Here is a 25,595-nt window from a genome sequence, read left to right as displayed (position 1 = left end):
ATCAGTATTTGTAGGATATCTTCTCTCTCTGCCAAAGCTGCGTATGTCTCTTTCATACCTGCTATGCTCTTATCAGGATCAACAGGAGAGCCACCAGAGTATTGTCTATCTTTTTATTTCTCCTGCACTTATATAAGGCGTAACAGGAGAGCGCTGGACTGCATCTGTTTCGTGCTCATAACAAGATCAACAGGAGAGCTGAAGCATCCTATATTCTTATCTCTTACACCCAACATCAGGATCAGTAGGATTTTACTCTGTTAAGCGCCCTCTCTCGGAGGTCCATTTCCTGCACTTCTATAATAATCAACAGGAGAATTTTTCCTTTTTTTTCCCTCCTGCACTCGCATGAGAACTCTAGAGTTCATGAGAGTTCTAGAGTATCCTATACATTTGTTACTTATCTCTTGGACTTGCATGAGGATCTATAGGATATCCCCCCCCCCAGAAATCTGCGTAGGTCTCTTCCATACCTGCTATGCTCTTATCAGGATCAACAGGAGAGCCGCCAGAGTGGCTATTTCTCCTGCACTTATATCAGGTATAAGAGGAGAGCTGTGGAATACATCTGTTTCATACTCATAACAGGAGAGTTAACTCATCCTACATTCTTATTTCTCACATGCAACATCAGGATTGGTAGGATTTTACTCTGTTAAGGGCCTCTTTCGAAGTTCCATCTCTTGCACTTCTATAATAATCGACAGGAGATCCAAGGAGAATTTTTCTCTTTTTTTCTCCTGTACTCATATGAGAACTCGAGTGCATGAGAGTTCTAGAGTATCCTATATCTGTTACTTATCTCTTGGATTCATATCAGGATCTGTAGGATATCACCCAAAGCTGCGTACGCCTCTATCATACCTGTTATGCTCTTACCAGGATCAAAAGCAGAGCTGCCAGAGTATTCTGTATCTGGTTATTTCTCCTGCACTTAAATTAGACCTAAGAGGAGAACTCTGAACTACATCTGTTTTTCATAACAGGATCAACAGGAGAGCTAACTCATCCTACACTCTTATCTCTCAAATCCAACATCAGAATCGGTAAGATTTTACTCTGTTAAGCGCACTCTCTCGGAGGTCCATCTCCTATAATAAACAGGAGAGCCAAGGAGAAATTTTTTTTCTCCTGTACTCATATGAGAACTTTACAGTGCACTTCCCGTCCTTGTTATCCTACATATTTGTTTCTTATCTTCTGGACTCATATCAGGATCTATAGGATATTCCCCCACCCCAAAACTGCGTACATCTCTTTCATACCTGCTATGCTCTTACCAGGATCAACAGGAGAGCTGCCAGAGTATTCTCTATCTGGTTATTTCTCCTACACTTATATCAGGCGTAATAGTGGAGCTCTGGACTACATGTTTCGTACTCATAACAGGATCAACAGGAGAGCTAAAGCATCCTATATTCTTATCTCTTACATCAGGATCGGTAGGAAATTACTCTGTTAAGCGCCCTCTCTCAGAGGTCCGCATATAGAACTTCGCGTCCTTGTTAAAATTCAGGAAATGAGGAACGGAAGCAAGACATTTAGGAATTCAGGATTTAGCATTTATTAAGGAGGTATGATTATTATAAACTCGGGTGGAAATATTTGTGAATGTCTATCTTAAAAAAAAAATTATTTATTTATTTTATTTTCTAAATACAGAAACTCCTTCGCCATAACTCCTTCAGGAGCCATTCTTTTAAATTATTAGGTGGGTAAAAAAGTTTGCCTGTTTCTTTTTTTTTATTATTATTATTATTACAATAGGGCTGTTTGAAAAGTAATGAATTTTTTAAATCACATTTGATAACGAAACAATAAAAGAGACATAAAAATGTGGGTCTAAAAGACCCACATTTAAATTTTCATTGAAATCTTGTGTTGACTGGGAGCCGAATTGTTACATGCGGACAGACAGAAATTCTTCCAAAAATACAATTTGTTTACTCTTTCCTCTTTCAAAGCAAGACAACACAAGAAACAATGAAAATGTTACAGTTAGAGATGCACGTGGACACTAGATGGAGCCACGTACCTTCACGCCGTTCGTTTTTGATGGTCTGTAGCTTCTCAACGTTGCGGGGGTCGTTTAGCCACATCTGCATCCTAATGAAGGGTTCCCTTCCCTTGATGCTAAGCATATGCCAAGGTTTGGGCTTCGAGAGCAGTTCACTGACGGATCCTTGAGAGAGTCCCAGCACGACCTCTCCAAATATCTGCGTAAAAGAAAAAAAAAAAAAAAAAAGAAAAAAAAAGACAGTAAGAAATAGGTAATCGCAAGCATCGGTCTTATTGAACTCAGAATGTAATAAGAGTGCTGGGTGCAGCGCCACCTACCAATGGGACACCCACCTTCTGTCCGATATTGTGGGCCATGAGGGTTTCCTTGATCTTTGAGGTGATGCTCTGCGTGTCGAGGTCCGTGGTCAGCGCTGCCATCTCGTACACGGAAGGCTGGGCGTAGCTGAGGGAAGATCGAGGACTGTGATGATGATGATGATGATGACTTTTACGTCCGTTGGTGCCACCAGGGGGAGTGCTGTTCGCGGGGTTCGGACTGTTCACTGTCAGTGGAATGGGAACTCCTTCCGGCGTTGCTGAGGTAGACCGAGGAGGCGGATTGGTCTGGGGGGAGTACAGAGTGCTGTTAGGGGTGGGCTGGCGTCCTTCAGTGGGTGGTCTGGGGACTAGCTGGCTGTTGGATTCGGGAGGTGTGCGTGTCGTCACTTTACTGGTACCTGTAACAAATGGAACATTTAGTTTCGGGCCATCTTAATAAAGGTGCATTTTATTAAAAACACTTGAGATACCTTAGGATGAATCTAGTGGTAAATAACGAATCTTGTTTACGATTTCTAATCCGCGGATCGATTAAGGTCCATCAAAAGGGCCTTACGTTAGGGCTCCTTAGATTTACTGAAAACAGAAATTAAGATTCAAAATTTGGTTGGAAAATTCAAAGTTTAAATTCTCTCCACAAAGTTGGAATCAACCCAAATAATGGCGTGTGGACAGGCAACTAGAGGGCCTGCTCGAGGTACTGATGATATAATTCGGTTATATCATTCGAGTGAAATAATCGAATGAATTGTCAAGAGTATCAAGACCTCAGAGAAGAATTAGTGGGTTAGGTGCCTAATCTTCGGTCATTGCTAAAGATTAGGATGTGAGGCATACTTCTTGCAACGAAGGAAACTTTTTTTTTGTCGTTTCAATCGTTTGATTGAAGCCTTGAAGGTTTTCGAAGAAGAACTGCACTTTTGTAATTGGAGCAGACCCAGGATAGTTAGGCTAGATGGACACAGTTCTGATTACGTTAAGAACAACGTTGGAGGTCAATGGCGGAATAAGTATCAGTTGGACTCTAGCTATCAGAAATAAGGATCAGGGTACGCACAGGACGTGCAGTACCGTTCCGATTAACAGTGGGTTGCTTATCCTAAAATAATTTCACCCTTGACATCTGGAGGACAGAGGAAAGTTATCATCATCTAAGCATCTACTTGTGGTGCTGGGTGTTGCTATTATCTGGATTGGGCAGCTCCTTTTGTTGTTCGTCTCAATATCTCCTTGCAGGTTGGGTGCTTGCTGGATTGGGCAGATCTTTGTGCTGTTTTTCTCAATATCTCTTTGTGGTGCTGGGAGTTGTTATCGTCTGGACTAGTGCTGTTCGTGTCAACGTCTTGTGGTATTGGGTGCTGTTCAGTCCTGGACTGCAGTTCTTATCTGTGTGAGAGTGAACGGATGAACTTCAGACATTTTTGCATACTTTTAAATGGCTGTACCTCATTTTCTGCACGATAGTGTAAATTGTATTTGTTATATTGTATGTACAGTATTTCGGGATGCCATAATTTGGCAGGGAACGCCTGGTACAATAAAAATCGAATGAATTGTTAATGATATGAGTATAATCGAAATAATCAAAATTGATTAATCGATTGTTTTTGAGATTGCGGAAGCCATATTTGAAGCTTCTGCTGTAATTTATTAGTGGCATGGGAAAGGGTTTGTTGGTGTTCAGAATTCCTTTGCGTGCAACTCTATTCCGGTGTGAAGTGGTTCTCCATCAAGACTATGCCCCGCCCCATACGGCTAATATAGTGTAGGCAGTAAACACTGCCACAGGTGCTGAGGTTCTGCCACATACCCCTTATTCATTGCATTTAGCCCGTGTGATTTCTTCCTGTTTCCACGTCTGAAGAAAGTTCTGAAAGGCAAGCTTTTCGCGTCCGACACATCGATGCTCTCAGGGCCACAACGGAAGCAGTTTACAGTTCTTCGAAAAATGGCTGGCAAGAAGCATTTAATGTGTGGGTACGCAAAGTTCAAGAGAGGGTACGTTGAGGAGTAGAAATCCACAGAAGATTCAGATGATGGCAATTAAGATAAGATCTTGCACCAGTCCGCTAATTCCCTCAAAATTTATTAATTGCACGGTAAAGGGTTTGTTGGTGCTCAGCATTCCTTTGCGTGGAACTCCAAACATTGGAGCCAGTTTTAAAATTTAGCCAATCGATATCCCACTGTATTTTTATAGAATGGAACATTGGCTAAATTTTAAAACTGACTCCACTTATTAGAGTTCCACGCAAAGGAATGCTGAACACCAACAAACCCCATCCCATGCCAATAGGGGAAAATTACTTTAAAATACACATAGAAATATATAAATGTTTCTATATTTAAACTTAACAGACGTAGCTGTTTTGAATAATAACAGCCCCTGATCGGTAGGGGTCAAATCCAAGTCGACTAAGTGCGAGGTAAGCTGGCACAATCCTAAAGGCGCTCCAGGATTAGAAAAGCCATTTTATATAATTTTACGACAACAGCTTCTCTCTTGATTGTACGGAAGCTGAAAAATGCACTGATGGCCGGACTGCGAGCTAATATCAGAGACGGTATAATTCGGTGAAGTAGCGTTGCCTGAGTGCACTATTTGGGGGTGGGGGGGAGAAGCTAAAAAATAATAAAAAAGAAAAGAAAAAGCTTAACTTATAAAATAATGGTATTCTGGCCGGGTGGGCGTCTTAGCGTTATCTTGCGCGTTTGATAAGCATGTTCTTATAAAAATTCAAACGAATCAAGTGGCTGAAATGTACCACATTCACACCAGGCAGCGTCCTCCCCGCTGAAAAATTGAAATTCAAATTTTTTCGGAATGCACAGATAACAAATTTTTGATAGGCATTATATCCTTTAAGACACTAAACAGCATGCGTAATGTTTTAAAATTACAGAAACTGCTTTTCAATATTCCTCGCTCGGGTTCGGTCGTATTGATATTGCATAATGTAGGCAAATGCGCAGCCAGGGCCGGCTACCTGTCTATATGTAAATTGTTTTATTTTGAATCGCTCAACCAAAAATAATACGCTCTGCCGCGATGAGCATTTGTTTTATCAGATGCTACCAGGCGAAGGTAATCAGGCAACAACGAACGCTTGTGGCATTTTAGCGCGTTCTTAATGTGCCACGACAATCGCAATTAAAACAATACCGCCGCACGACCGGCGCTCGACTAATGCGCGCCGGTCACCTCGACGACAATGGGCTCCAAATGACCATCGGCAATTAGCGCATGCGCACAAAGTGACCCCGGCCAAAAGAAGAGCAAAATCGGCGAGTGAGTATCGAAAGACGCAGAAATTTTAAATCTACTCGCACGGGCCCTTTAACGATAATAAGGGCCGTTTCTTCGGAGAACAATGCGAAACAATAGTAATTAGGAAACAATATTACGCAGTTAATTATACGCTTCGACGACCATCCCTCAAACCGAGTTTTACACTTCGCCATCCGACTTGTGCGCCACACAATGGCGAGATATGACAAACAATTAGGGCAACACTCCTCGCCAGCAGCCGAAACTAATTAGTTGGAAAGGCAACAATGGTCCGAACGCGGCTTTTAATGACCGACAACAATGGTGAACAAAGACAGTCGAGTGTAATGCGATCGACCCCACGACACGAAGCTTGGCTTACCTGCAGGATTTACTGGTCCACCGAAGCCACCAGTCCTCATCAACTTCTCCGGAGCGATCTTGTACTGGGACGCCACCAACTTGTGGACGGCGTTGTCATCCTCGAGAAATATCTTCATGCGGATGAACGGCTCACGACCTTTCTGGGTCAGCATGTGCCACGGCTTCGGACGAGCCAGAAGATCCGACACTGAACCCTGCGACAACCCCAGGACGCTTTCTCCGAACAACCTCTGGCTGATGGAATACTGACTCAGCTGCTCCTTCACCTGGGGGAGGAGAGGAAACAAGAGGTGTGCTTTTAGAAGGGGCATTAACAACATACTCAGCAATTAAAACTCGCATCTCTTCATTAAGTTAAGATGGATTCAACGAGAAGTTAAGAGTGTCCAACCAAATAAGAAAATGTCTGTTACTATGGCAACTGATTGATTGGCCCACAAAAAAATCTAAAATGCTCCACTTCGTGGTGGTGATGAGAATAGAATACGAAAACATACATTCAGTGGAAAGATTCTTTTTCAGGTTAGGGCGCAAAATCAGGCAGCCCCCCCCCCCCCCCACCCACGCATTTTAAGACTCATCATCACCAACAAGGTAGAACACTGGTTAGGACACTAGGAGAAGGAGAATAACTATAGTTATAACTGAAAACAATCACAAAAGAAGATAAGACCTCGCTAAAAACAACAGGGGTTGGCTTACCTTCTTAACAATGTCTTCGGTGTTCAGGTTGTTGTAGAGGTCAAACTGCTGCTGGGTGATTGGTGGCAACACTGCTTTGGCGGGCCTCTGAGGTGGTGCGGGAAGTGATGGGACAGCCGTCTGAGAGAGGAGAGAGTTGGTGATTGACTGCATTCTCTGAAGCGGAGATGCGGATGTGGTCAGGTCCTCCACGTTGCCTCCACTCGCTGGAACCGCGTCGGCCGCCAGAGGCAGAAGAGACGCTGGTGCCGACGACGGAGAATTGTGCATGTAGGCGGGCGAGGACTTGAGGGAGTTGGGTTCTGTCTTGGGCCGAACCAGAGAGAAGGCACTACCGTGGTGGCGGAGATGATCCGGTTCGGATGTGCAGCAAGTCGACTTCGAGTCGGACCGGGGTCGCACTGTTGCGTCTACGGGAACGTCCTGGTTGCCGGTTGGTGCTGAACCCGGGCTGGCCCCGAGTGGCAAGGCGGCGAAAGTGGTTCCGTTGACCATGGACGCTGTGGTTGTGGGGAAGGGGCCGAAAGTGGTGGTGACCCCCGAGGTGGAGGTAGGAGGCACCAGCTGCGACAGACGGGAAAGTTCCTGGTGGTAGATGGTGAGAGCCTGTCGGATCTCCTCCTGAGTTCTCTCGTACTGATCACGCGGCTGTCGAAAGCCCTCCTCCACTCGCTGCCCGATCAACTTGGCCAGTTCCTCCTGGTAGATGCGGGCCACCATTTCCTGAGGGATGTCGTCATTTTCGTATTTGCGCGAGCGGCGACTGTTAGTTCCGTTTGTGGAGGAGGAGGAGGAAGATGTGGGCGATATGTGGTTTGCTGTCCTCAACGCTGTCCCAATGGAATTACCTCCCCCGTCTCCTCCTCCCCCTCCATCGACCCCTCCAGGGTCCGCTCGAAGATCCTCCGGGGTGTCTCTGGAAGATGCGATGCCCCCGTTGTGCAGGGGACTCTTGTCCTTGCACCCCAACATAATCATTTGAGCTTCGTTGAGGATTTGGGCGATCCGCTCCTCGGCCACCAAGTCGTCCTGCTTGAAAGGCGAAATCCCCGCGTCCTTCCCTGTAAAGAACAAAAAAGAACAGCAACTAAGAAAGAGAGAAGAAAACGAACCCAATGCAGAATCAGCAAAACTATTTCTAAACGGACAGTGCACGCTTCCCCACTGACACGACTGCAGCCGAACTAGAAATCAAAAGTCATTCTTTTTACGGAAATGCTCATAAGAGGGCGCCACCCTCACCTTTTTCTCGTGGCTACCGCAGCCATTTGATTGAAGTTTCATCGAGATAACAAACTTTTCGTATCTTTATTGCCTTTATATGAGAATTGGAGATAATTTCAACTCATTTGTACGATTTTAGCCAAAATGGTAGAAATTCTCTCCATTATCGAAGTCTACCAAGCGCCCCGTAGTGGGAGGCACAAACAGTCAAAGAAAACTGCCACTGCTAACGAGGATGGGCATGTTCCTCTTGTTTGATGTTGGTGTTTTCTGATCAACAGACATCAGCACCCAATCTTCTGATTTTTACAGGCCACAGACTTGGCTGGGAAAGCGTCACAGTCAATACACTGACACATCATTCTGTTGGGTTAAGTGTTTTCAATGGTAATTGAAAGGGGGAAAAATTCTCCCTTCCTTCCTCATGATTATAAGGTGGTATCATCAGCAAAAAAATAAATATTGAGCATAACCAATATAATTTCCCCGAATTTTTTGGAGTATTTAGCCAGCACCTCCTTAAATTTATTGAAAGAGCTCCATGGGCTACTATGTCAGCCCATGGAGCTCTTTGGAGCTTATTCTTAATATCTGATGAATCCTTACTTCTCTGAAGAGGAGTAAGGATATTGGGAATATTTTTTTCCCTTGTGGCATCTCTAATATACTGACAAAAAATCGAGAAATGTCCTGGATCTAAGAGAGTGACAAACTCATTGATTAAACATTAAATATTTCTCCTTTTGGCTCTACAGGAGTCAGTATTTGCATTATTCATGGTAATACAGAAAATAAATGTTAATAATATTATTTTAAAAACATGTACAGTATATAACAAAAAATGTTTCTTTCAACTCTTTCTTACAGAGTGGTTCTCAAAAAAAATTGCACCACCTAATTTTTTTAGTTTTTTTGTCATGCTAGCAGCCAATCTTTTAGAAATAGCTGAAAGATCATAAATAATATATTTTTTCATTACTTTGCTCATTTTTATATGTCATACATAATCGATTTGCTGTTTGCTGGACGAAAAACCATTTTCTAGGATCAAAAAACTATGTTACCTTTGTCCGAGACCGACTAACTCACCCACGTTGTGAAAAAGACCCATAAAAGTTCTTCATGTCATTGATGAGATTCGAGCTTGGATCTTTACAACCAGTGTGGGGGAGATGGTGATTAGTCCTACTGTGCTACCCATAAAGACTCGATATCATATACTCGGATTATAGGAAAGCTTTTGATACTGTTGCACCTAAAAGTGGTATTTGGTCCAGAATTGAGTTGTAGCCTAGTGCACACATTGTAATAAACAATCCCTTGGTTCCAAGAAACAATCTTGCTACCACCAGTCCATATCAAGCTGAAATTGGTCGAACAATGTGTTATAGCATTGGATCCTCCAGGTGACACGTTCAAGCATATACTATCTACCATTCCCAATGTGATGCAAAAGTGAAAGGTGAAACTTTCATTGGTCCCCAAGTTAAGCAGACATTGACTTCGCAAGAAATGGAAGACAAAATTACTGATGATGAGTAAAATGCTTAGTTTTCGTTTGGCCTTGTAGCGAGTGGTTTTCTTGGTTTACAACTAGTTAGCAAGTTCATTGAAATAAGTTGATTGAAAATTACGAAAAAATAGGACGCAGATTATCAATCAAGTTCATAATTTGAATTTTCGTTTGAATTTTTTTCGGAGAAAATCTGGGAAATGTTAGTAAGGATTGGAAGAGATGGAAAGAGATTCTACCATGGAAGAGATTCTACCAGGATACTGTGTTCAAAGGAGAAGAGTTACCAGAGAAAGTGGAATGAAGCTATGATGGGTGACTGTATTCGGTTCTTGGTTCGGGATGGTATGGTATGGTATTAACTTTAAAAGAAACAGCTACTGTTGGTCTATTACCGCATCCTTGGAAAGTTTCAAATGGATTCAATTTAAGCTGGTCTTGGTTTTATATTGGAAATTTTAACTCCAATACGGAAAGTTGAATTGGTTTCAGAAACAAAATGGGACATTCTTTTAATACTTCAACAAGTTTAGAAATTTTCAGAACAAGGACAGAAAAATCTCGAAATTAGAAATTCATACAGCGTTAATATAACAGGATATTAAAGTTGGGACAGGTCACAATGGAAACACAAAACGTAGCGTCCATGAGCAGGACAAGTCCAGACCGGACTCATAACCATCAAAGTTTGTCTAATAGAATATATTGTTCACACACGTGAGTTGTGGCATTGCTGTCTCGAAGGAGCTCAACAAGTGCATTCTTAGGAGTAGTAGAAGAGAGTAGACACTTGGAGATGCAAGGAGCACGAGGCAAACATGAAGTCATCGAGCTGACAAATAAAGAATATGCAGAGTACATAATTTAACAAAGTGAATGGAGATGCTGCGCCAGCTTGAGGATAAACAACTGTTGAGCAAGATGAAAGGATGCGGAACTGGGAAAGTAATATTACAAAAAGGATTGGGAAGGAAGAGCGACATGAGAACCGTTCTGAATTAATCGAAAAAGAAATCGCTTAAAGTAGTCTTAGCACTGTCAACTTGTGTCGGTTTTCCACGCGCACATGAACAGGCACAGCGACATCTAGTGGTGAAAACAGAAAGAACAAACAAAACGGCACTAATAACGCCAAGTGTCCTAGACAAAAGTAAGCAGGGAGGATAAACATGCGCTGAGAAAGGAATATCCCCTTTCTTCTTTCCATAATAAGAGGGGGGAGAAGTAGATTTCATGGGGGATCAGAAAACGCCCCTTTAGAGAATGTCCTGTGTGGTGCACGGGAAACACTTTCCAAGAATGTGAAGAGTACAGTAGACTCTTTAAAAGGGTGTAGAGTTCTCAACCTAAGGACAGTGGTTCCCAACCGATGGGTAATTTCGCATTTTCTGAGGATAATGCATATCGGCCATCCATGATTTTTCTGTTGATATTGCAGCATAACAACCATTTTACTTAGTCTGAGTTAGTGGGTATCACATCTGCTCCTCTTTGTACGTATATGCTACCCTCCAAAAATATCCGGACACTCCTGTTTTCAGAGTCTATTAGCCTTTCCAGTATACAAGTGAATACAGATATATGAGGAAGGAGTAGAAACCACACAAGTTGGATGTTCCAATCATGTCGCAGATCCGCGCTGACTTAAGGGTGTTATCCTTGGATGTCACACTGTTGGCTAGGCGGTTCATGAAAGTATCGAGAGCTTACATCCAAAGTCGACTATTTAATGATGACCGGAGGAACAAAGGGCACAACACAATATACAGCACATGACCCCCACACACTTCAAATCTCTGGCCCCGATACAATGTACACCCGCGGAGATGGGAGAAATCCCAGGAGCCGTTAGACACTAACATACCTTATACCTTATTTAATGATGACCAGTGATGTCATTATTAAATGGTGGATCAGAATCACAAATCACCGTCTAGCAACGCAAAGATACTTGGAAGGGCAGTATCTTGCAAAACACTAAGCAGGAGTTTAAGGGTATCAATGGAGGTCTGTACGAACACGCTACGTACAGAACTCCACAGCAGGTTTTCATGGGAAGGGGCAGCGTATAAGCCAAACATCACCAACCATAATCAGCAGTTCCACTTTACAGGGTGAAACAAAAGCCATTAATTGTTTCAACAGGATAATACTCCATGCATTACCGTCAATGCTCTTCAAGAATTCTTCGTGGAGATGAATGTACAAAAGCTGGAATGGCTGGTACAAGTCCCTTTGAGTCCTCTGGGATTAACTGGAAAGTCGGGAGAGGGCCAGATCAAAAGGTCTCACATCGATAGCTCAAATGGTCACTGTTCTGTAGGCAGAATAGAGGACTATACAGGCCAAAGGTATCGTTCATTGGCAGAAAGCTTACCAATGAGAGTGGAATGTGCCACAGCGGTCAATGGGAGATCAACATGCTATTCAAATGAGTGGTAGTGACATAAATGTAAGGCTGACATGTGTCTGGACATTTGTGGAGGATGTGCATATGCTGAGGTTGATTTACCCTACGGCTAAATGGGATGAGAAAGGTTGGGAACCACTGATCTAAAGAAATACACTTGTTATTAAGAAACAATATAAATAAAAGAGTACTTACCTCTCCGGGGAACCAGGGCTTTCAGCATGTAGATACAGTGTTCGTCAGATGCCCAAGCATGCATCTTTCTGTATGAGTCCCTGCCTTTCTCTGTTAGCTTGTCCCATGGCTTGGGCTTCGACAGCAGCTCGCTGACCGTGCCTTGAGACAATCCCAGGACGAACTTGGCGAACAGACGCTGGCCGATGTTGTGGACGCTCAGCAGTTCTCGGACGCAGCGGGAGATGTTCAAAGTGTTGAGGGTTTCGTTGGCATACCTGTCGATGTTGTGTCGGAGGAATTCCTGCAGCTTCTCGAGAGATGCACTTTCCTGCCTGATCGGAGAGGTAGTGGTCGTGGTGGGTATGACGGCGACGGCGACGGCACTGGATGGGCTGGATGTGGCGACGATGGCGGACACAGGCACGGCAGTTGGTGTTGGTTCGGGTTTGATGGAAGAAGAGGAGGAAGAAGTAGTCGTGGTGGAAGAGGCGGTTGCAGATGTTTCCGGTGAGGAGGGCCTAAGATCCTCGGGGTTTTGGGGGGAGGTGGGGCAACTGCCTTCGTCGTCTTGACACACGGCTTTGGTGTACGTGGACACAATCTCCTCCCCAAGGATCGATCCGAAAGTGTCGACGTTCTGCAGGCCAGCCGGAAAAGTTTGAGGTGGGGAAGGCCCTGCAAAAAGGTGCAGAAACGCCACGGCTTTAGAACTTTTACAGGTGACCACCGGCATTAAATACAACAACCTTACATGGCCCACTTGGACGAGCAACAGTGTCGGAAGGAAAAGGAATTGAAGGTTCGCGAGCGGGATGCATGCAGAGAAAGATCAAGTAGATGGAAGCGGTTCGCAGAAGAACAGAGAGAAAAGTAAAGTAAGTAAACACAACAGAGAGAGAGAGAAGATACTAAACAGATGTATCGAAAACTAGAAGATTTAGAAACAACAAAGAGAAAGCTTTCTGATAGACAAAATAACTTGCTGATTGTTAAAAGGTAGTAGAAGAGACAGATATTTTTTAGACTATATTGTTACAGCAGAAAAGCCATGCTCAGTGGGAAAGACTGAAGGAAAAATACAAAAAAAAGGGTGGGGGTGACATGGAAGTCAGAAAACATTAGATAAGATGGTAAAGTGGTTATAGCAGTAGCAATCATCTTGAAGATATAGCAGGGAAACGAAGATGGCGGGAAGGACTGGGGGGAAAGAGAGCATTTTATTAATTAAATTTGCCAACCATTTTAGTACAGGATGTTGTGAATGTAAGTCACGTGCACGGATCAGGACGCCTTAGATGAAGTAAATAAAAAAAAAAAAAAAAATCTGCTCGTTAGGCAGCGCCACTAACTGCTTCTTGCAGCTGCGATGATCTCGCCACGTTGGCCATACAAGGAACACTAAAGAACGAAAGGTGGATTATTATTGGTGTCTACCAGAATCCAAGGGGCAGCGTTTGCACACCTTTCTGCTAGCCCCCTACATCGTGAATGGGTGAGGGTAAAAAAAGAGGACACAAGCAGTATATACGTGCGAGCAACACATGCAAGTTTTAGCTGATTTTAAAGGGATAAGCTAAATGCATTCCTCATAGTGTCATGCACCATCACAGCAACTAAAAGGCAAGAAGAATTAATTGATTATTAACCAATAGCGCGGCAAAGCTCACTCATAGGATGGCGGGTGTTATAGTTTAGTGGAAAATTACAGTTCTGCACCCGCTTAAAAAAAAAAGCCATGTAGGATTTTAAAACATAAATCGAGCAGTTTCGAACAGTGAAGGAACTTTACACAGATTAAAGCAAAAAATATATATAAAAATGCTTGTCCGGGGGCTAATAGCAATGAACTCGCTCCCTGGAGTACTATATACGCGCGCTATAAAACAATATTTGAGCCAGCACTACAACAATACGCTACTATATAACAATACAATTAATTCGCCCAGTTAAAAAAACAACAGGAAGAACCCACCCTGCTCTTGCCATAGCGCACTTTCTAACTTCTACAAAAAATGGCAGATTGCAAGATTACTGGTATACAGGTTAGTTGTGCAATCAAATCAACTGAATTCTTCAAGAATTAAGTTCACTGCGCAATCTCTGAATAAAGAAACGGATAATTCACAAGTTTTCCATAATTTTTGCGACAACCACTGTATATATTGATTAAATTTCGGTGAATTTGCACTAAGAACTTTAATGGCAGATATACAAAACTCTATCATATATTACTCAAAAATATCAATTAGTAAAACTGTTCCAACAGCTCCAACAAAAATGGATGGATCGAAGAAGATGATTGGATAGTTAGTGGCAATCCAATCAACCACTAACTAAAAATTAAACATCCACAAGATTTTCTACTGGACGATCTTAATATTTAAAACGACCATCCACTTTTGCTGTTTCTGTTTGAGGAACATCCCTTCCCCAGAGGCATCTCCATAATGGCATCAATTTATCCCTAAGCGTTTCAAGGCCCACCAGGATATAAAAGCGAAATTTGCATCGCGCTGCCGACATTTTAAATATTAAACAAACATACCTGCAAGTTCGGCTTTGACGAGTTTTACTGATGTATTCTCCGATTGAAGGGCTTTGTTTTTTTCCAGGAGGAGAACTTCAAGGGACTTAGGGGGCCCTTCTACTCGGGATTCGTCGTTAGCACCACCTTCCCAAGATTTGGAACCCCCGAACTCCGTTGATTTAAGGATTCTGAAAGAAAGAGAAGATTCAGAGGTTTTATTCGGGGCTTGGAGATTGGAATGGGGTAAAGGGGCACCACCTTCTATAAATAACGTATCAAAATTGAGTGGAAAACAAACAGCTACTCTCACAGCAAGTCACTCCGTACTTATTCTAGCAGAACGATCCAAAAGATATATTTACAGCATGAAACGACGAAGACTTACACTAACTCCTTCTTGATCTCCTCGTAGTCCTGCTGCTTCGTCAACTTTTCCCCCAACTCTTCGATCATTTTTTCTTTTTCGGTAACTAACTCTTCTAGTTGAGCAATCTGGAAGAAGAAACAGCCATTCAATCTCACTAAAATTCTACACAATACTCATTATCAACAACAACAAAAAAGGTGAACTAAACAAAATTGTGGGAAGGTTTATTGAATGAGAGAAAAAATGATAATTTCAGATCAGCTTGGTCAATTGCAAGGTTTCATGCAACTTGTCTTCGTCTTCGTTAGAGGCTCCATCTATTAGTCATCAAAGTAAGAAAAGCTGTGTTGCAATATGCGATCTCAAAGTTTCCTGTTCGTGATTCAGTGTATAAGTTACCTAACCCCTCGTCCCCATTTTTTCAGCTTCCGCGTCTTCTTTAAAAGCACCTTAAATCGGTTAGGTTTGAATTTAAAAAATTGGACTCACACTCCAAATTTGAATTGCTGATCATGCTATTGGTAAATCTGACCTCGTGCACTCAGATTAGCTCACAGTTGCACTGAAAAATAAGTATTTTCGGGGGAGGGGAAGGCCTCCAATATGGTTATGGAGGCCTTCCCCCGTCTTACTGGTAGGCTGAGGACAAAGAAAAACTGCATTAATTAGAAGGAGCTTCAAAGGATACTTACTTTGGAGGCACTTGTCTCTTTCAGTGTGTTTAAGGTAGACTGCAATCGCTGGATATCATCCACTAACTGTGAGATCTGGAAAGAAGAATGCACCATTTACTACTGCGGAGAAAATAATACTGGTCAGAAGTGGTTTTAATTATTTTTACATTCGTAGGTGTTTTACAGAAAGTATTATATTCTGTATCCAAAAATCATGGCCATCATGTGGAGTTTAGCAATAGCTACGCAATCTTAAATGTTTATACGCTCGAATGAAGCAGACTTCTGGAATAACCAGTTCAGAGATGCATCTCGTTAAAAGAAGGAACCCGCAGATCATGAGATCACACATCGGTTCCAGTGTGTCATCAGACAAGACATACCCCTGTCGCTATGCTGGCTATTCGTGAAACCGAAGTATGGTCCTCTCCTTCATCCCATTGACCGAGTAAAGACCGCCATCTTTGACCACATTCTTCAGGGTGATCTGAAGAAACAGAGAGACAGACCAGGAGTATAGACTACGTGTTGCAACACTTATACTGTTGCCATTAAGCGTAGTTTGAACTTCTTACACCACTGGAAGACTACATGTTTTAAATAGCACTTGGGCAACAAAAAGCACATACTCAATGGGTTTTCACCTTTCACGCAAACTACTGCCAGCATTTCAACCCTGGACGGGGCATTCTCACTGTGGCACTATAGGGAGTATGGTTCTAAGAGTACAGTCGTTTATTCTGCGCATCTCTTAACTGTTTGATTCCACAAATCCGTTTCATTTCAAACGGATTCTTATATATATATTACCCTATCAAAAGTACAAGTAGGTGCTGAAGGTAAGTGCAAACAATCAGTTACGCAAGAACAAAAACAACAAAACTAGATAAATAAATAAAAATTATACACTACCCTCCTCATATAGGTAACTAGCCAGTTGACCATTGAATTTCTTCAACTGTCAGTCTCAATTACCTGCGAAGGTAACCTGTTCCAGCAATCAACGACTCGTTGAATAAAAGAAAACCTACAATCTAGTCTAAACCTCTTCCCCTGTAATGCAAGGATGCTCTCATAAATATGAGAGCATCCTTGGATTCAGGGGAAGTCTCCGAAGATTGGAGATGTGCGAATGTATCTCCAATTCAGAAAAGGGACAAGAGTAAATTTATGATCCCTAGTTCTGGAATTCTTTAGAACAGTGAAAATTCCGCCTTCATTCGCTTTACTAAACTCTCTCAGAGCTTATAAACCTCAATTAGGTCCTCTCGAAGGTGCCTGGTTGCCAAGTTCTGCAGCCCACATAATCGAAATCTTTCCTCTTACGGTCACCCATTTGACGATCTCACCCTGCGAATTGTCCGTCTTTGGACCCTTTTAAGAAACTCACAAAGTCTTTCTTCAGGTGAGGTCTCCATACTTGGGCACAGGATTTCAAACGCGGTCTTACAATTGCCTTATACAGTGGAATCATGACCTTATCTCTACAAGATCGATAAATCATTGATAGGATACCACAGGCTTTTCTTGGCGGCCTGTTCACAATGATCAGAAAACTTCATTTCTGCCCGCATCGTAATTCCCAGATCCCTCTCTTCCTCTGCTGTTTTTAATTCAAACCCACCAAGTGTGCAATTTATTTTGGGGTTGCTATTCACGAAGTGTAAGACCTTGCATTTTTCTGCATTAAAAGACAGCTGCAACTTTTCTGATCATTCTTGAAGTCTGTTCTCAAGTCATCCTGGAGGAGCGCTACTTGGCTTCGGTCATTGACGATTCTTCCAATCTTTTCGTCGTCTGCAAATTTTGACATCGCACCCTTTATCCCTTTGTTCGTTATTGACCTTTAAAAAAATCAGAAACAGTGATTCAAGAACCGATCCTTGAGGAGATCGCCTAGCCTTTCACAGAATTTTGTCTCAATGCAGTGCACCCTGGCGGAGTTGAATTAACGTCCCGCCCGACATAAGACGCAACATATGTCCACATGGTCGATTGGCCTGTTTGCTGGAAGGAGAAAAACCACGCAACTCTCCATCGAAACAGAATTAACTCTCTCAAGGTGCGAAGAAGCTCATAAAAGTACCAGGACAAGCCTGAAAAGTGCTCTCGTTTTCAACGGTAACCTACGTAGAATATTTCATGTTCTTGCAGCTCATTCTGGAAAAGAACATGAAAATCTCGAACTCCTTCTTAAAAAAAGGTTTGGTGTAGCCAGCACCAGTGGATTGTATGTGGAAACCTGAAATTTCTAGCCATGCTGCTTAATCAGCAGTATGGTTGCCATAAAAGAAAGCATCCGTGGCAACCCACACGAAGTCTGACACCAAGTTCAGTACCCTCCAGACAGTTATGTGCTCCAGCCTCTTATGAAGAACCAAATCTACTAACAGGGTTTCATTTCAGGTGATATCGCGAAAACAGAGTGGCGGCTACTAAGAGAGCAGCAATATATGACGTTACGTTGAAAATAAATAGAAGAAATATATATACAGAGAGAGAGAGAGAGAGAGTAAAAATAGAGCTGTGGGCACTCACCTCTTTTTCTTTGGCTGCTAATTCTACTTCCAGGGAAGACCGGGTTACTACATCCACAGCTTGCTCCATGTCCGGGGCTTTTTGAATCTGGTCAGCGAGCTGGAGAGAGTGTTTGGCTGCGGAAAGCTGATCCTTCAAGTGGTTCACTTCCTTCTCGGCTAGTGTTGCCCTCTGGAGGATAAAAATCGATAGAAATAACTTATTGGAGGCAGAGTGTACCAAGGCTTCTAATATTTAAACATGTCTTCAGTGCTAAACAGCTCCCCAGTGAATCTTACCATGTAAAGTTGGCGATTGCTAAGGTGCTCTGAACTGCAGTCAAACCCCATGTCCTTCCTGTTAGTGAATCTTAGGGGGTAGTTTTGAAGTACCATTTGTTAATTGTTAGAATTTTTATTTGAATAAGGGGTTCTCGAATTATAGTGGAAGTTTTACTCTTGGAGCTTTTCAGTTTTCACTCAGTCCCTTACAGCCTCTTACTTTAATGCCACTTACGTGGTCCCGAAAGAAATACAATGCTGGGCTCAAGAGCTGGACCACGAAATTATCATTGCCAAAAAAGAAGCTTCGTTAGGTCACTATTCTGCTCGCCAATTTGTTTTCTGGCAAGCAGTCAACAGAACGTGAGTGTGTCCATTCGAAGGAGATGTTGAACAAACAAAGCAGCAGATTTTTCGGTGCCCTCATTAGGGAAAGCCAACAGAGACCGCGAACCACCCTCCTAATTATGGGCTTGTAAATCTCTGTGGATTGGCAATGATAGAGGCTATTATTGCGGGTCACAATAGCTACACCAGCTAAGCCTAACGCAGACAAACACATAAATTGTCTGTTGTAAGTGAAAAGATGAGGGATGTGGGCCAGTTCGTAACTCAAAATCACCTACATGAGCAAACACAAAGGCGTCCTTTAATACGGTGCGAGCACGGCCCCCTAAATTCTAGCATCCCTTCGCGGACCCAGGCGGAGGGAGGAAAATTTATACCCTGATACGAAACGCGCAACACTTCGTCCTAAATGAGACGCCTCGTATGTCTTAATGAGGTGCGGTTAATGAGCACGTGCAGCCAGCAGACGGTTCGCCGATGCGGTGGCAATATTTGTTTAGAGATACTTAACGGCGCGTGCGGATCAGTAGACTATTTACCCAGCAGTAATTATTAATGTTTGCAGTCCCAAAATGGCTCGCTCCTCGCCTTCCTAATGTGCTGAAATTGGACATAAATACAGGTGACGGAGGTGCCACAGCGGAGGTCAAACATGTGTGGACGCTCGATTAATCACAGAGATGTGGTGGTGTGTGGAAAACGATGGGGGAATCGTCAGCCGATTGTACAATAGGACTGGAAATCGTCCTATTACAACTGCGAGTTCTCTGTTAGAAGCGACCTTCCCTTAGGGTTTGTGCTGCTGAAGCAGAAGGGGAGCGCTACAGATCTACGGGACATCTGCTACAGTTTAAGGGAATCTAATAGGAAACCTCAGCTTGTTATTCCCACGCTTCACCAGATGGCCTTCTCGTCGGGGGAAACTTCGCACGTGGCGACTTGTTGGGCTACTATATTGACCGAAAATATGATTGCTCGATATAACCCACATGGGTTGCTTATGTATGTTAGTTCGAGGAATTTCCAAAGTTTACTGGGGTTGGCTAATGATTTAATAGTGCGAACCGTCCACGTGGTGGATTTTGGGTTGAAGGAAAAAAACTAAAGATTAGGGATATCCACTCGATCCGAAAGAAAACTATGACACTCTGTATACAATTACATTCATAATAATATTATCCGACTTACCTCCTCTTCCATCGCCGATTAAGAGCCCAAATGTCGATTAGAAACGATGGAAGTTATGCTTGGACTTTTCAAAATTGAACTTCGATTTATTAATATTTTCTTTATAACTGCTGAAAACATCGGTGTAGACCAAAAATGAAGCAAGTTTCTTGACCCTTCAAGCAAGGCTTGACCCAAACGGCTTTTAGAACGTTTTTGGAGGGTAGTTTTCGCTAAAGAACGCGAGTGGAATGAGGAACATAGATTCCATCCCTAGAAGAACAATTTCACTGACACCTATTATCTGAGCAAGAATCCGGAGAATTAAATATTGATTATTCCTAATAAGAAAGTTTCGTCCTCTTACAAAGGAATCAGCACACAAGTAACTGACCTATTTCAAAAAAAAAAGAAGGAAACAAATCTTTGCCATTCAATTATCATCCCATCATTTTTATTTCAGCCACCTTCATTCATCTGGAAATTTTATCCAACACTGCAAATTTTGTCAGCCGAGAACACATGCAATTTATGGACATAATTCGCATGAACTTATTAATTCGGTCTTGGGTGGCTTTAATATTCCAATTTTTCATATCTGTGGGGGCCGTAAGTTCCCCTCCCCACAAACCTCAAATTTCTTGACCGTCCAAAGGAGAAGTCAGGTTAACTAATGATCCCTCTCTTGCAAAGCTCACTCCGCACCTTATCACAGACTTCAGTTTCTACAGCATGCCATTTATTTTTTTATAGATATTTTCACGTGAAGACATTCGATGGATTTTTTGAATTGGAATTGGAATCCCACCCCCTTTTCCTAAACCATTTAGTTCAACTCCAAACTGGTTTTTCATCCTACTCATTTATCCCTTCTGTTCTTTGAAACAGCCTTCCTCCCTACATATTTCCTAAAAATTATGGTATTCATCCCAAGGGTAACATGTTTCCTCTTGTTTTCAAGCCCTCAACCCATCCATAGTATTAAAAAGGTTAAAAAACAAAAGTAAATGTATACTAAAACAGCTGTTCCATACTTCCATCACTGGATTGATGCTGGCGATCAGGTGATTCCCATGGAGAATGAACAGAAGCAGGTTTATAACATTGTCCACATTTCCGAGTATTATAATTGAATTATTTTAATTACATTACATGCATGGATCACTCTGAATAATAAGTTTTTGAAGTAAATTGAAAAGAAAGCACTTGAACACTGCGCTTTGGTGGAGGAACAATAGGTTTACTGTATTTATAGCCGACCATACGACTACAGCTACACCCACCAACAGTTACTGGGAGGTGTCAGCGGTTGTCCTGCAGGTTCTGGCTGCTAAACCTTTAATCACGATTAATTTTATGCTGAGCAGATGTCATCCATCCCGGTTTTGATTGGCGTAAGTAATCCTGACCTTGTACTGGGTATCTGATATTTTTATTACTTCCACTTGGTAAAAGAGACCACGCTACCATTCCGTTTGGTGTCATCCTAAGTGCTACATTACCTTGCAATTTTACTGTAAGGGCTGTTTGCAAAGTACGGATTTCTTCGTAACAATGTCTGTTTACAGGATGCTGTCCATCTTTGTTTACATTAGGTGACTAAGTCAAAATGGCAACCCATTTGAAAAGTGAAAATTAATCTAACATTTGAACAATTTCCAAAAAGAGCCTCCACCACGCCCTTCCGACCTTTCTTCTTCTTCTAACTTTGCCTCTGTTCTGGTTAAAAAAAAAAAAAAATCTCATCTGTCCTACTTGAGCATGGTAGGACAGATGAGCAAAATTTTAACAATGATTGTTAAAACTTATCGCCCCCCCCCCCCAGGATTCGTGTTTCCCATCCGAAATCTATATCAATAAGGTGACGTTTTACAATTAATTTTATTTAAACATAAACAGGGCCATTTGTGGCAGCTTTGTCTGCATGGCTCATCGCCATAAGCCACTTGTTTGGAGAGGTCTGGGTCTTCTCCAAACAAGTGGCAGATGGCACTCCTACATATATTACATGGAATGAGCAACAAGCTTCATTATCACTGCAATAATAATTTGAATTTGAATTTTTAAACATAAACAAGGAAACTCCATGCAATAAATACGACCAGCTTGAAGTAAAAGTGGAAGAGCAATTTTGTTTTTTAAATCTTCGAAGAAAATAAGAAATAAGCAAAGTACTTAAGCAGAGAAAATATTTATAACTTACGCGAAGGCTAGAAAGTTGATGAGTGGGTCTAAGTCCATGTGGGGTAGTAGAGGGCATTAGAATTTTAAATATTTTCTTTTCCTCTTAATGAGCTTGATCCTATTACTAAAATATTGTGCATAAACCTTCCTGTATTATAAACCTTATTCCCCTTACTCAAGTATTTAAATGATCGAACAATCACCACACAGTTGATGATGTTACAATTTCTGGTTGCCTAATCAGCCATTTCAGTAAAAATTGCAATTTTATGTCTCTAAGCAATCAAACTATTATCGAACAAAACATAAAATCCTTTGTTCCCCTTCTTGTTATCTTATACACTTACGATCAGGAAGAATCCTATTTTATAAATTTATTACTGAAATGAGCAAATATCTTTTTGTTTTCGTCGCCATGAACAAAATATCAGCTTAACTGTATAATATCCAGAGTTTTAAATAAATTGGATAATTATACACTGTCTACAGCGATTGGCACCAGTTTTCTTCTGTTCATATTAGCCTATGAAAAATATTGGAAGCCAAATCTAATTGGATAATTGACTGGATTTCCAATTCTAGTCCTAGCAGAAACTCGCCGCTTATGGTCTAAACATGAAACATTTCCAACCGGTGTAGTGGTGTACTGTGACCTCCCTTCCAGTGTTCGAGATTAAGAAAAACTCCATTGAGTTTAAGGGCAATCACTTTTGGTGTGCCGCGAATATAGCATCTTTTAACTCCAGGGTGTGACTGAAATGAGAAAACGTTGGGGACCGCTTGTTAGATCACAGTTTTCTAACTGAGTTTCGTGAGATCTTTAATGAGAACAGAGATCAGGGTTCCGTGGACAAAGAAAAAGCTCGAAAAGGTTGGTAGACTGGATCTCCAAACAGTTTAATAACAGACTGGCAAAGTCAATTTCGAGCCTCTCTGTATCGTTGGATGAATGTAGATCCGATACTATGAGAACCACGTGTTCCATAATGACTACTGGTCGGGGGGGAGGGGGGTAGATTGAAGATCTCACTGTTTTTAAGAGGACAATACTGAAAATGAAGACCAAGTTTTGAATACTTTTGGATAAGCAAGCAGTTATTGAAAAATATTCGAACTTGACCTCGATAGGTTTTATTGAGACAGTGATAGATTTAGGCGATCAACAGATGCACTAATATCTAAGGGAACTGTCATATAATAAGGGGATTTGTGGGTGTTGGAAATCACTAAATCCAATGATAGTCTCATAATTATGATATCGGATCCAGAAGCAGTTCCAAATTAGGAAATTCAGTTCTGCAGAGTATGGATTGGTCGACCGTAGTCAGTCCAGTCCGTGCGTGTATGTGTGTGTGCGTGCATGCGCGTGTTCAGTAACGCGCAACTCTGTATGTATCTTGTAGCAACCGGGAACTTTATGTACAACTAAATAGGCCTAACAAGGCTTGCTAATGTAAGCCACTGCAAACATGCTCCAGTGGCTTCCAAGAGGAATGTATGCGTTTTCAAAAACGGGGTAGTTCGATGGCACGAGCAGAACGGACGTCATTAATAAAACGAGTCGACAGCAAATGGAAAGAGCGGGAGAAATCCATGCTCTTCCGATAATGAACGCATCTGTATCAGCAGGACCAGAAAAAGCCACTTATCCGAGTCAAAACTCTCTGTACGTACAAAAGGGGTTGAGGGCAAGGGGCGGGAACAGGCTATTAGCTTGCTATTTTCTGCTGTTCCAATTAAAGAAGGTCGATCTGCCTAAACATCTCGGTGTCCTCTGGATACCGATTGAGATCATGTCGTGCGTGGCTCCGCTCGCAATGCCATGCAGGTGTAGCCAGCACAGTCAAAGGGGGGTGGCTAGTTCCTGCATTACAATCTCCCCATTATAATCCTACTGCCGTTCAAAGACATCTGTGTTTAAGAAGTCCTTTGAATACGCAGTGACGTCATACATACACATACTAATTATAGTTTAACCTGTTGCATACCCTCCCCATCTCCACCCCCTCCACCTGTGAACCTCGTGGGTGGTGACATTCTTTCGAGGCCTTAGTGAAAGTCGCAGAGCGATAGTAGATTAACCTTTGGTACCGTTCGGGTTACCCTGAATCGAGAGAGAGCAGAAAGGCGAAGCCAAATGAGAGTTTATGGCGCACCATAAAGATTAAGGGACTATCACCGAGAAGAGGTAATACCGAAGGAGATAAGATATACGTTAGCGTTGTATTTTGTACAAAAATATATATGCATATAAATATTAGTTTCAAAGGAGACAGGAAAGGCCATAATCGATAAAAAAATTTCACTCCTTTCATTGGCCAACAAAACGTATTCTTCCACTTCAAAGTTCAAAGTTTACACTGGAAAAACTACAAACATACGGCGTATCCCTCTTCTAACCAACAAGTCTCTTAATATAATCATTAATGATCATATTTATATAATAATTAATTCTTTAATAAAAGCTTAAACATTTTGGTCTAAATTTCATATAATTCAATATGTAGTTAAGTAATTCATATTTTCATGACAGTTCGAAATTGCAGTCGAAATCAACCCCTCCCCCAACATCCCCAGTGGGCTGACACATCTACAGTTCTTTGATGTCGATTTTCAAACACTCCCTGTCTTTTAATGACATCAGTAACAATTTTCCCTACGTTATCATAAAAACACGTAATTTATTATTAACGTTTCGTTATAGAAATGATTCTAGTATCATCAGGGTCTGATTACTGTAGAGTGTATTTTTTTTTATCGAAAACTGGGGTTGTATTAAAATATTTAATAAAAGTAGTGAAGATTTTGCACAGAATTCTATGTGATATTATCATGTTTTAATGTACCATTAGTCGAAAATGATGCATACGTTTCGGACCAGGGATGGAGGACCTCTCAACTCAATGCCCATTTGAATTATTCCTCTTAAAATGTTTCTTAAAAAATAAATATAAAAACATACAAAAATAAATTTCTTAATCTTTGTCAGTATAACGGCTAGTCGCCGTGAAGCAGTTTAGAAAAGTTTGGTTTCAAGTCTTGTCTCAGATCAGAGAAATTTCTGATGGCCTTTTCACTTGGGCTTGAGTTAACCAGCTCTGAATACAAGAGACTAGAGATCGGAAGGCTGGAAGACAATGGAAAACAAACACAGCAGTCCTCATAAAATTCCCAGGATTAAAGAATGGATTCGGGATATTAAACATCAAAGCTTCTTAATATTTAAGACTTTGTAAATCTCCACTGCAAAGGTTGCCCTGGTGGGTAACTTGGTATAATTACCTCCCTCTCCACACCAGGTGAAAAATACCAAAGTCCGAATCCCATCGATGATGCAAGGAATTTTTATGGGCGTTTTTCACAATATCGCTGAGATAGTAGGTCTCAGACGAGGGTAGCGTGGTTTTCCATCCGGCGAACAGCAAATTGACCAAAATTTACTGATATATATGGCGTAACATGGCCTAATTGCTCATGCGCTTAAAACTAGCCAACAAAGATTTTTTTCGCCA

The 25,595-nt window shown here is 41.8% G+C and overlaps 1 protein-coding gene across 4 annotated transcripts in view; it reads right to left on the bottom strand.

The window, feature by feature from the left end:
• The window catches only part of LOC150089039 (homeobox protein cut-like 1), a 537,440-nt gene that overhangs the window by 4,657 nt on the left and 507,188 nt on the right, over window positions 1–25,595 (bottom strand). For 3 of the 4 annotated variants that reach the window (XM_090369790.1, XM_090369794.1, XM_090369792.1), the window contains 9 exons: window positions 18,125–18,295; window positions 15,605–15,679; window positions 14,931–15,037; window positions 14,564–14,733; window positions 12,037–12,693; window positions 6,695–7,755; window positions 5,991–6,258; window positions 2,338–2,738; window positions 2,036–2,216 (listed from right to left, as the gene is read on the bottom strand). In XM_090369790.1, the coding sequence (XP_090225916.1) occupies window positions 2,036–2,216; window positions 2,338–2,738; window positions 5,991–6,258; window positions 6,695–7,755; window positions 12,037–12,693; window positions 14,564–14,733; window positions 14,931–15,037; window positions 15,605–15,679; window positions 18,125–18,295 (3,091 nt within the window). The remainder of the gene's footprint in view (window positions 1–2,035; window positions 2,217–2,337; window positions 2,739–5,990; window positions 6,259–6,694; window positions 7,756–12,036; window positions 12,694–14,563; window positions 14,734–14,930; window positions 15,038–15,604; window positions 15,680–18,124; window positions 18,296–25,595) is intronic. The other variant, XM_090369791.1, reaches the window with a different exon arrangement.

Source organism: Mastigoproctus giganteus, chromosome 3 (genome assembly GCF_048544385.1).
Source record: "Mastigoproctus giganteus isolate SK-2022 chromosome 3, ASM4854438v1, whole genome shotgun sequence".
NCBI lineage: Eukaryota > Metazoa > Arthropoda > Arachnida > Uropygi > Thelyphonidae > Mastigoproctus > Mastigoproctus giganteus.
Note: the sequence above shows the minus strand (reverse complement) of the source record. Positions and strands in the feature narration are given on the sequence as shown.